Source organism: Eurytemora carolleeae, unplaced genomic scaffold (genome assembly GCF_000591075.1).
Source record: "Eurytemora carolleeae unplaced genomic scaffold, Eaff_2.0 scaffold460, whole genome shotgun sequence".
Lineage (NCBI taxonomy): Eukaryota > Metazoa > Arthropoda > Copepoda > Calanoida > Temoridae > Eurytemora > Eurytemora carolleeae.
Window position 1 is genome coordinate 143,920 of NW_019396516.1, and position 12,927 is coordinate 156,846.

General features: G+C 32.2%; 1 protein-coding gene across 1 annotated transcript in view; it reads right to left on the reverse strand.

The window, feature by feature from the left end:
- The window catches only part of LOC111704719 (putative thiamine transporter SLC35F3), a 56,245-nt gene extending 44,190 nt beyond the window's left edge, over nucleotides 1-12,055 (reverse strand). Inside the window, exons 1-3 of the mRNA XM_023477041.1 lie at nucleotides 12,003-12,055; nucleotides 9,056-9,124; nucleotides 4,648-4,695 (exon numbers count right to left, since the gene is read on the reverse strand). Of these exons, the coding sequence (XP_023332809.1) occupies nucleotides 4,648-4,695; nucleotides 9,056-9,120 (113 nt within the window). The 5' untranslated portion in view covers nucleotides 9,121-9,124; nucleotides 12,003-12,055. The remainder of the gene's footprint in view (nucleotides 1-4,647; nucleotides 4,696-9,055; nucleotides 9,125-12,002) is intronic.
- Nucleotides 12,056-12,927: the final 872 nt, after the last annotated feature.

A 12,927-nucleotide genomic window follows, 5' to 3' on the forward strand; every position in this document is an offset into this window, starting at 1 on the left:
GGGGGTGGGGGGGTATTGAGCTATTCTAGGATTTCCTAGGCTTTCTTTCTAATTCTCTGGAATAACCTTTAAAAACAAATAAATTTCTTGGGTGTATCCAAAATAAATACATCTACATGGTGTATCCTAAATAAATAGAATTGCATATGATGTATCCAAAATAAATTGCTCTACATTGTGAATCCTAAATAAATAGATCTACACGGTGTATCCTAAATAAATAGATCTACATGGTGTTTCCTAAATAAATAGATTTATATTGTGTATCTTAGATAAATAGATCTACATGGTGTTTCCTAAATAAATAAATAGGGTATTTCAAATAACTGAAAAAAAGGTCCAGAAATCTCAAATATAATCGGCCTAAAGTCTAAACTATTTGTAAAAAGGTGTATAAGTTATTCGAAACAGAGAAATTAATAATAATTGGGAAAAGTAATTGTTTAAGTACGCACTTGCCTCACCCTAACAAACTAAGTAAAATTAATGACCCTTACCGCAGGTATAACATTTAGCTTTTTAATTTAACATCAGGTGATTTAAAATTTTACTAATTTTTGGCATATTTGAAATGGCCTGGTCATTGGTCCAGGGCTTTTCAAAAATGTATATTTTATCATTTTATGGACATTTTTTTGCAAGCATTTTATACCTTCCTTGAAAGCTCTATGCTGCAAAAATTCTATATAGAATTCTACAAGATAGATTTATATTATTTGCAATAAATTGTTTTCTTATTTATAGAAACCACATTGAAAATAGTTTAAATGAAGTTCCTTATTCGAGAATCCGGATATTTTTTCTCAGAAAAATACCTTTAAAAATGTATTTTTCTCAGAAAAATACATTTATAAATTTAAGGTGGAAATTCATAAATTTGAAGCGGGGTCAACTACCTCTTTCTCATTCAAAAATTACATTTTAAAATGATGAAACGTTTGGTCAGGGGTGAGCTTTAAAAGCTTCAATTTTCATTGAATTAGATAATTAAATCGAAAAAATATAATTAAAGAACTTTTAAAGCAGTCTCAAGTGACCCTCCATTTATAGAGTGACATATTCAATTCAAAACAGTCCCCACGTTACCCTTTTTCTGAGTAACAATGAGGAAGATATTGTTATTTTTCTATCTTAAAAATTGTTAGATTCTGACATTAAAAAAAAATTCAGCATAATGTCCAATTTACTGTTCACTGACATAGAGAATAGAATATATATAAGAGGGGAATTTACTAGAAAAAAAGTGTAAAACGGCCATTTTGTTGTACTGTTTCCATACTGCAGGTGTATTTCACATATTTGCGCTATATAACCTTTTGGGCCCTGGAACATCATTTTCTAGAAAATAAATCTAAAATTTATATTAAAAGAAAACTAAATAGGCTGGTTTCATAATTGACCAATGATCATTTCACACAGACTCTATGCCTTTTACTTTACAAACGATGATTTCCCGTTATAACTATAAATCAAATGATGTTTTTATTCACCTGATTCATTTTATAAAGTTTATTTAACAGCTTTAAAGAATTCGAAATTAAAATCATGGATAGTCTAGGGAACATACTGTATTAATGTATACTCTACTGCATATAATTTGTGAACATTTACATGATTTGTACACTTTGAACTGAACTCCCTTTCAGGCTGAAAGAGACTGAAAAAATTCATACCGAGGGATTGACTGAATTCCACTATAATATATATTCTATTCTCTTTGATTAGCCAAAGTGTATACTTCGGACAGTTTACTGATCAAGGATATTAAGAGATGATGGCCTAATCATACAGTACACACATCAAATATGCAGTACGCTTTCGGAGTACAAGTGTATGGGGAGGTTTTGAATCTTAAATTTTACTCAGTCTTATCAGAACCGTTTATTTATCATGAAATATTGCTCTGTAAAAGACTGTCATATTACGTCTTCCTGTGAAAATGGAATCCTGCACACTATAAAGGTGTAGTGGATTTTAATAGTTAAATGGAAAACAAATTCTCTTATAATTAAATATTTCCAGAAATCACCCCCGAGTACTGTCATATACAGATTGACCTTTGGAAGTGAAGTACATGGCCTGTACAATTAGTAAAGGATTAGCGTACATTCCTTTAAAGGAGAACTAAATTATACAGTTGTAGATCAAAGTGAATATTTATTCACTTTGGTTGTAGATACGGGAGACTAATCTAGCATCAAATTACTTCTGCAAATTAAACAAAGTAATTAGGAATACTTACTTTTAGACTATTTCTTTTTCTTCTCTAATACCTACTCGCTCTTTAGGTTTCTAATAATTAAAGGGACAGTATGCGAAATATTAAATGAGCCTCCATGCAAGGATGGTAATGCTCGATTCACAACGGTACCCTAAAAGCTTTCTTTGGTGAAGTATGAATTATACATATCAATGTTTATAATTTGGAAAACTGATTATTATTAATTGTGGTTTCTCTACAAAATTAACTTCTCTACTACAGAAAAACAAACAGAATTTATCCGAATTAAGCAGTTTTAAATTTAGAAAAACGAAAATATCTTCCACATTGATTATCGATATGGGTTTCAAGGGAACCGTTGTGAATCGAGCAATGTCAATTGATTTAATTTAAAATCAATAAAAGTATTTGAATTCGTAAAAAACAAGATGTAAGAGATAACAAAAAGTTTTTCGTTGAATTTTCCCCTTTGTTGCTAAAAAAGCATTTTTATAGTGGTTTTGTTTTTTGTTTTAAAGTAATATAATTAAATAAACTATTATTTAAAATAAATAGAATGTTCAAGTATATTTTGGTTTTAAACTAGTCTCCTTTATATATATATACAGGGTGAGTAAAAAAAAGTGTGATTTGCGGCGCCTGCTGCAAAATTGTGCCTTTTTTGTGCAACTCTCCTGTATGGTGTTTTTTCAATATTCAAGGGTGAGTAAAAAACTTACCGGTATATACAGGGTGAGTAAAAAACTTACCGGTATATACAGGGTGAGTAAAAAAAGTGTGATTAGCGGCGCCTGGTACAAAAGTGTACCTTTTTTGTGCAACTCTCCTGTAGGGCATTTTTAAAATATTTTTTGAAAATTTGTAATTTTTTTTGGCACTCCAATGGCCCAAAAGAAAATCCGCGAATCTTTTTTTCTCTCACAATTAAAAGTCCAGAAAAGCAAAAATGTGTATTCATATTATTTCTCTCTAAATCTAAAATATTATTAAGATTGAATCACAGAATCACAGAAAATTGATAAAATTGCAATAAAAAAATTCGCAATTTTCAGTTATGGTCTAATTTTTACGGAAAAGTTATTTAAATTCTCAAGTTCCTTTCTTCTTATTATATTCTGAAGTATTAAATATAAGCTGTTCAGTTGAAACCTTAAGAACCATAGAAAAATAATTTTTCTGTAAAATTTAGACCAGAACTGAAAATTGTGAATTTTCTGAGATTCTGTGATTCAATCTTTTTAAAATTTTAGATTTCGATAGAAAAAATTTATTCACACAGTTTTGCTGTTCTAAACTTTTGATTTTGAGAGAAAAAAAAAGTTCGCGGATTTTTTTTGGGCCATTGAAGTACCAGAAAAAATTACAAATTTTCAAAAAATATTTTAAAAATGCCCTACAGGAGAGTTGCACAAAAAAGGTACACTTTTGTACCAGGCGCCGCTAATCACACTTTTTTTTACTCACCCTGTATATACCGGTAAGTTTTTTACTCACCCTGTATATACCGGTAAGTTTTTTACTCACCCTGTATATACCGGTAAGTTTTTTTCTAATTTTTCTTTAAAATATTTTACTAGAATTCACAAAGTTTACAAACTTTAAAATCATTTTTTGAATCTGATATGTTGTTTAAAACTTGTAAAACTTATTTAGAAATGTTCAGAAAAATCAATAAATTCTTTTAAAACTCATTAAAGGCACAGGCGTTCTTAGATGTGGGCTATGGGGGCTAAGTCCCCCCCCCTGGATCAGAAAAATCTAAAGTTTCTTGGTGATGCACCCCCCTTAGAGAGAAAACAAATTCAATCCCTACCCATTGGACAAATTCCTGAGTACAACCCTAATTAGAGGATATACTATAAACTCATCAAGGGATAAAGAATAAACTTCTGACAAGATAAACTCCTGAAAGAATAGACTTCTGTAAGGATAAACTACTGATAAACTTTTGATAAACTCCTAAAAAGATAAACTTTAGAAAGAATAAAATCCGTAAATGATAAAATCCAGAAAGAATAAACTCATTAAAAAATAAACTCATTAAAAAAATAAACTCATTAAAGGATGTACTCCTGAAAGAATGAACTTTTGAATTAATTCCCAAAAGGTTAAACATCTTAACAAAAAAAACTCTTGAATTACTCTCCAAAATATAAACTCTTGAAAGGATAAACTCCGGAAAGACAAACACCTGAAAGAATAAACTCTTGAAAGGATAAACTTCTGAAAGGATAAACTCCTGAAAGGATAAACTCCTGAAAGGATAAACGTCTGAAAGGATAAACTCCTGAAAGGATAAACTCGCTTTAGTTATAAGAAACAAAGAATGTTTGAATTTAAAGCACGTGTCAGTTCAAGTTTTTATACTTTTTGCTTTGGGGCCCTGAAATATATAATTTAGAGCTGTGGGGCCCTAGAGTAAACACCTTGCAGGGGATACTGGTCCATCATTAGCAACTGTATTCACTATCACACTAAAAAAGAAAAATATACACATTAAAGTGATTTTATATTTGATATGCAAACGCTTCGTATCAATGCTTCATACCAATATATTGTTTTGAATTTGATACCTCTTTCTTTAATTTGTAAACCGTCAAATTTTAACATTTTACAGCTTTTTTAAAGAGAAGACTAAAGCTTAAAATGCATCTCAGAACAAACCTTTGAAGTCCTCTTTGAAGATAAAAAATGTCAAAAAAGTGTAGTATCACTTTTTCAGAAACGAATTCAACAATCAAGTAAGAAGTTAAAGAAATAATCAATGAAACATAATTTTAGTAGATGATAAAAACAACTCGAAGAAATTCTTAGTAATTATATATATGACATTAAAACTGAAAAATTTGTCAGTTTTAAGTGTTTAAAATATAGGTACGAACTTTGAATGCTTAATACTGATTCCAATTTTTTAACAATCCTTTTAAAACTGAGCTATATTTATATACTATCAATTCGATCAGAGCTGACAACTTTAGAATCAGATATCCTGAATCCCGATCACTTAAATTGAGTATCCAATAAACACACTTTTGATATTCTTCTTAAACCGTTCCGTCTTGGATATAGTAGAGAAAAAATTAAAAACCGGTTTTTTAAATAAAAGAGTTCCTCCCGTTTCTGTATATTAATCTTGAATGTCGGGCAAAATTTCAAATTTATCGGCTTCATATACGCTACTCTGATTGGTTGAATTTTATACAGTTTTTAGGATACAAGTACAAGATTAGGTTAGTCTCAATATTAAGAAAAAGAGAGGATCAAGCATTAATCTCGATATCCACCATTCTAAAGTTTTCAGCTCATGTCAATTAAAGTGTTCAATCCATTTTCCTCCTCAACTACTTCTCCTTTAATTGATTAAGTAGATATACATTAATCCTAAACATAAAACAGATACATTCAAGCTAGACAATAAATGTAAGAACTCACATAGATCTAGCCTACGCTTAGGTTTAGATCAATATATCACATAGATATAGCCTACCTAGGTTCAGTTCAAGATATCACGTAGATCTAGCCTACTTAGGTTTAGTTAAACATATCACGTAGATCTAGCCTACGCTTAGGTTTAGATCAATATATCACGTAGATCTAGCCTACCTAGTTACAGTTCAAGATATCACGTAGATCTAGCCTACTTAGGTTCAGTTCAAGATATCACGTAGATCTAGCCTACTTAGGTTCAGTTAAACATATCACGTAGATCTAGCCTACGCATAGGTTTAGATCAATATATCACGTAGATCTAGCCTACTTAGGTTCAGTTCAAGATATCACATAGATCTAGCCTACCTAGGTACAGTTCAAGATATCACATAGATCTAGCCTACCTATTTACAGCTCAAGATATAACGTAGATCTAGCCTACTTAGCTTCAGTTAAACATATCACGTAGATCTAGCCTACGCATAGGTTTAGATCAATATATCACGTAGATCTAGCCTACTTAGGTTCAGATCAATACATCACGTAGATCTAGCCTACTTAGGTTCAGTTCAAGATATCACGTAGATCTAGCCTACTTAGGTTCAGTTCAAGATACCACATATATCTAGCCTATTTATAGGTTCAGTTCAAGATACCACATAGATCTAGCCTATTTATAGGTTCAGTTCAAGATATCACGTAGATCCAGCCTATTTATAGGTACAGTTCAAGATATCACGTAGATCCAGCCTATTTATAGGTACAGTTCAAGATACCACATAGATCCACCCTATCTATAGGTTCAGTTCAAGATATCACATAGATCCAGCCTATCTATAGGTTCAGTTCAAGATACCACATAGATCTAGCTTATTTATAGGTTCAGTTCAAGATACCACATAGATCTAGCCTATTTATAGGTTCAGTTCAAGATATCACGTAGATCTATCTTATTTATAGGTTCAGTTCAAGATATCACGTAGATCCAGCCTATCTAAAGGTTCAGTTCAAGATATCACGTAGATCCAGCCTATTTATAGGTACAGTTCAAGATATCACGTAGATCCAGCCTATCTGCAGGTTCAGTTCAAGATACCACATAGATCCAGCCTATTTATAGGTTCAGTTCATAATATCACATAGATCCAGCCTATTTATAGGTTCAGTTCATAATATCACATAGATCCAGCCTATCTATAGGTTCAGTTCAAGTAACCACATAGATCCAATTTCAACAATGTCCAAGTATAGGGTTTACTAGCTAGAGTCCCCGGCATTGCTCAGGTTTATATTATTAATCATAATTACTCCCAACGTTTACCCGCCCTTGGTATTAAATCATGATTTATTATTATATAGAAGATAGGAGTGGTTTTATGTCCAACTGGTCAGAAACCCGCCGAGTTGTGACTCTCACACTAGAAACCATTAGAAATACATGACTAGGGAGGTGGTGCTGGGACGCCATGAGCCCCGCAAAATGGTCTCCAAGCCTCTGGATTCGCAGATGAGTATTTTATATTTTAATAGTTATGCAGGGTTTTTTGGTTATTCAAGAAAACACTGCATAACTATTAAAAGATTAAATATTGTCTATAAAAAATGTTATTTATTACTTCTAAAATATTTTAAATACTCATCTGTGAATACGGAGGCGTGGAGAAAATTTTTCGACGCTCATGGCGGCCCTGCACCCTCTCTATCGCATGACACTTAAAGTAAAACCGTGCAGACAACCTCTGTGCAGCTTATGCTTTGTACAGTGGACAAACAGACTGCAGGCCACTTAATAAAGACAGTTTATCCAATGAACCTTCTCCTTCTAGTGTGATTAGGTTGGATAATGGCCATTGTACAAAGACACCATTGATAAACTAGAGAAACTGAATGGTACTACCACTACCTGCATAAAAGTCGGAATAGTACTTGAAATGAACCAAAGATTTCAGTTTCATCACCACTGCATGCAAGCAGTCAGCTATGTATCCCTTATCCTATCCTCCTTGTCAGATTATTATGAGGAGTCCACGTTAACCATGCAAGTATCCTCTAACTTATCCTATCCTTCTTGTCAGATTGTGATGAGCAGTCCACGTTAAACATGCAAGTATCCTCTAACTAATTTTTCCATTGTAAAAACTTGCAATTATTTATGAAATGAATATGCTAGAGCTACCTCAGAACCTGGTTGAACTGATGGTGTATATTTATGAAATGAATATGCTAGAGCTACCTCATGAAAGAACCTGGTTGAACTGAAGGTGTATATTTATGAAATGAATATGCTAGAGCTACCTCATGAAAGAACCTGGTTGAACTGAAGGTGTATATTTCCTAGTTTTATTATTCTATAATTATCAAACTATTTACAAACTTTTTATTCCTTCGATAAAAAACATAATGTTACTTGGCTTTTCAAACAACAGGTTGACATTTAATCCCTCAAACAGGAGTTCAGCTAAGTAAGAAAAAATTATATTTCTGTATCCATGCATACCCAATCAAACTGGCATGCCAGATTGCCACTGTATTGCCACCTATATATAGAAAAACTGGCAATTGAAGAATCGTACCGTTTTTGCCATCGGGTAATACTGGCAAAAACAGTCTAAATGAAATGTTGCCCGTGTTGCACTTTTTGACCTAATGTCTTTTTTACCCTTTGTCGTTTTACCCCTTTGTCGCGTTTTTGACCGTTTGTCGTTTGACCCTAGGTGTTTACCCTATGTCGTTTGACCTATGACATTTTACGTTTGACCCTTTGTCGGTGAATCGTTTTCTTCTCCATATTGCAAAACAAAGCTGGTCCATAAATTTGTACTTATATTGCCACACAGTAGTCCATAAACCATGTTTGTACCATACGCATATTCATTCATTTACCTGCAACTAGTGATGTGCATTAAGTTGGTTCGTTTTTGCGTGTCTTTTTTTTTGCCAAATTTATCTTTTTTTAGAATCAAAATTTGGCATAGTTTTAGAAAAGCAAATGTTTTTCTTAGCTCTTGCAGAATACAAAATTTTAACCCTGTTCCAAAAAAACGAATGCGTTTTAACGATTTAAAAAAAAAAATATGTCAAACCTTAACAGAATACAGTTTTGAAATCTTAAAAGTTTTATTTTTTTAAATGTTAAACTAACCCTAACGATTAACAACACCACCTGCAACACAAATTGTGCTGTATGGCCACTTATTTGTACTTTACTTCTATAAAAGATGATATTAAATATTAACTATAAAAGCAAGAAATGTTGCAAGTTTTTAAATGTTTGAAAAGTAATCGCCCAATTTCTTAATCGTGCTACCGTAAGTACCTATAGGTTACGCAGTAGATAGATAGATGCGTCATACGGTTGTACCTAAGGTAGCATGTTTAAGAAGTTGGGCTAATGTTTTTTTTTACCTGATTGGTCGTGTTTGGTCCTGGACATCAGTTTTGTTGTTTCGTAGTATATTTACCATGCTCATACGACTAAACAAATAAACATGAAGAAGATAACAACAAATACAGGGCGTCCCAGTGCATGTAACATGACAGTTGAGATATGGGTATGGTCATCTTCGATCTTTGAAATAATTTTTGAAATTTTAACTTTGTAGAGTTAATAAGTCTAATAATTCTAGAATTAATAATCACAAACTAACCATTGTCCCGGCATCTCTAGCATGTGGTCTGTTTTTTATTTTGCTTTCATTAATACCACAGTCTAAACAAAATTCTAGATATGTTGCCTTCACAATAAAAGGCAGACCACATTTTGGAAATACCAGAACTAGGAGAATTTTGTAATCTTTCTTTCAAGGATGATACATGTAAAAGTAGGGGGACAAACGAATGCTGCAGATAATTCCTGAACTGAATGTTATTATTATACAGGATGTCCCAAAAAACATGGGAATTCAGTGACGAATTTGATATCGTCTTTGTTATGAATTAGCATTGTGATACCTGATTTCAAAAGCCATAATATTATTATGTCTGCTAGAGTTTATTTTATGAAAAGGGTAAAAGACTGTAAAGATGTGTCTATAATGTCTATAATGAACAGTGAAGATGGACAAGTTTACTCTGTTTATATACTGCACTTTTCTTGTTTTACTAAGTACAACCGTATGCAGTCAAAACATAAACAAACAAAATGTAAACATAGCAGACGAAACTCTTACAGATTACAGCTTTCTCAGGTATCAATATACTAAATCAAAGAATTATCAAATTCGTCACTAAATTCCCATGTTTATTGGGACACCCTGTACTGTAATGTCTAAAGTTTCATGAGAGAAAGAGTGAGAGAGGGCAGGGGGATAAAGTAGTTTCTAACGGATATTATTATTATTACAAGAGAAAGAAGTTTCGAAAAGTGATTTGATCCAAACCTGACACTTACAGGGACTGTAAGTGTAATTATAAGTGATACTAATGACCGATTTATAACGGTACTTTAAAAGCTTAATCTGATCAAATGTGTGGAAGATAACGTCGATTTTCTGACCACACTCAACTCATGTCCATTTGAATCTGAGCTGAATCGACCTTCACGGTCCTAATTTGTATTGTCCCACCCGGTACATCAACTGCACTAGCCGACATGCAGGGGTCAATACAGAATCACTTTTGATCTAAAAACGCCAGAAATATAATTTCTCAAAGTTTTTTTTTCATTGAAATTGAATTTTGGTTTAAAAACAACGACTCTCTATAGTCAACTATAACGAGCGGGGGAAGGCAGGCGGCCATGAGCCACCACTATTTCCCCTTCCGTGCCACATATTAGCTTTTTTCTCTTCCGGCAGCCATGAGCCACCACTATTTCCCCTTCCGTACCACCACATTTGACTCTTCCGGGCAAAACTACTTTTTTAAATGGTATATTTAGGGCCTTTAAAGTATGATTTTAAAAAATCCAGCCGCGTCACGCAATACATATATATTTAGATCTCAATATTTCAGTGTTAATATGTAATAAGGATGATTTCTCTTAATGTAAAATGTAAAACTTTTTTTTTGCAAATTCTGATTTTCACAAAAAATGGTTTATTTTTAAAAGCAATATGAATATTAAAAATGACGCACCATAAAATAAACGTCAGTTTTGAAGGGAACCCTTGTGTGAAAATGTGCAATGTGTTAAGAAAAAATAGCAAAAAACCCCGTTTTTTTACAAAATCTGTAACGCCTAAGTAATGACAGTAATTTGTTTACCTGCTAAAATCTAAATTAAACTACCTCTTTTTTAAGAAAAGGTGGGTACAGTGCAGGGGGATAAAAAATATACTTGTTCTAAAACAATTTGGTTTAAACTCAACTCATGTACATAAAGGAATCTGAGCTGAACCGACTATTACGGTTCTAGTTTGTACTTCACGCCCGGTACACAAACTACAGCTGTTAGACAGGACTAGCTGGTGCAACTAGTTTGACGTATAGTCAGACTTAAAGTGGCAATTTTGCGTGAATGGGAAGATTGAAAGTGGAGTCCAAGTCTTAACTTTGCAATGTTGACAATTCTATACTCCAGAGATCAGACTACACAAAACAACCTTTTTAGACTAGCATTAAGTATTCTAAGACACTCACTCTTATAGAAAACACAGTGGCTGTCGACAATGTTTAAGAGACATTTCATTTGCGGAGATTTATGCCCGATAAATGGATTCTGAACTTTTGTGTTTTGAATCTCGAGATCAAGAATTGATCTCCATCTTTTGCAGACATACAGATTGATTTAATTCCTCTTCTATATCCCGTTGTGATCATACCCCGGCCTCATACAAGGATACCTTAATAAAATTTAAAAGTGCCCCCATCAGATATCGAAATCAAACGTTCAAAATTAATGATACTTTACAACTCAGAGGAAAAATTACTTAGGAATTCATGCAGAGACAATACAGAAAAGGAATTTATAACTTTTCTAGAGACAGATTTCTAGAGAGAAACAAATATATTCTGGACACCCTGAGCATTTTCAGAAATTCTTGGACATTCTTAAACCTTAAACAATCTTATTGTTTATGCATTCGGAGATTTTTAGAATATCCTTGAAATCCATAAATGTTTTGAATAATATTAAAAATACTAAGCTTTCAGGGCATCTTCTACTTCAATTCTGAACATTTTCTTTTTGTATATTGTAAAGCAAAATCAAAAATGTTCGGGGACTTTTTAAATTTTATAGAAAATCAAATTTTGTTGAAGGCTAATTTTTTTATTTTGATCATCCATAAACCTTTCCTGGGGTCACATGAGGTCCCACAAGAATTTGGGTCCAAAAGATATACCTGACAAGAGAGTCTGTTTTCTTCTGCTGAATATAGTTCTGTGAGTCAAATAATTACAAAAGATATACCTGACAACAGAGTCTGTTTTCTTCTGCTGAATATAGTTCTGTGAGCCAAATAATTACAAAAGATATACCTGACAACAGAGTCTGTTTTCTTCTGCTGAATATAGTTCTGTGAGCCAAATAATTACAAAAGATATACCTGACAACAGAGTCTGTTTTCTTCTGCTGAATATAGTTCTGTGAGCCAAATAATTACAAAAATGTCATTATATCTTCAATACTAATTTATCATCTATAGAAAATTTCTGAAATTTTACAAGAATTTATTGCAAATTACAGAATTAAATAAATGTGTATTTATAACCTTCATAAATTACTTTAAAAGTTTTATATTTATTCATTTTTATTTTACTAGAATTAGTTGTTTTTCTCATAATTATCAATATTATCATTATTATTGCAATTATTATTGTTATTATATAACCATGTCTATCTATGTATATTTTTGTATTTAAATGTTCCTGGTCGTAATCAAATGGAATGTTTACAGATACAGGACCTAAAGCAAATAAACATTTCATTAAAATATGTAAAAGAGAATTATAAACATTCAAACAATTTCGTATTAAATCTATTTTCCCAAAATAAAAATAATCTAAATAAACTGCCTCACAGGGAAGTTAAAGGAATTTTACGTTACCAAGGGTTCCCAGACCAATTTTGCCTAAAACACATTCAGAGCGCAGGAAAACTGTTCTAGGTAACCTTTAGGTAAGTCGAATTTTGTATTTCCCAAATATGCTGTTTGATTGAATTTTAATACACAACTGCGCGAATTTAATTACAACAATTTTACAGGGCGGGATGTTTTTCCACTTAATTATTCCAATGCATGACGCTGTTAGGGGATTTATGGGTTGGTCAAAAGGCGGTAAAATATAAAATTCCATTTCTCTGTATACAATAATTTTTTGATTGTTATTTATAA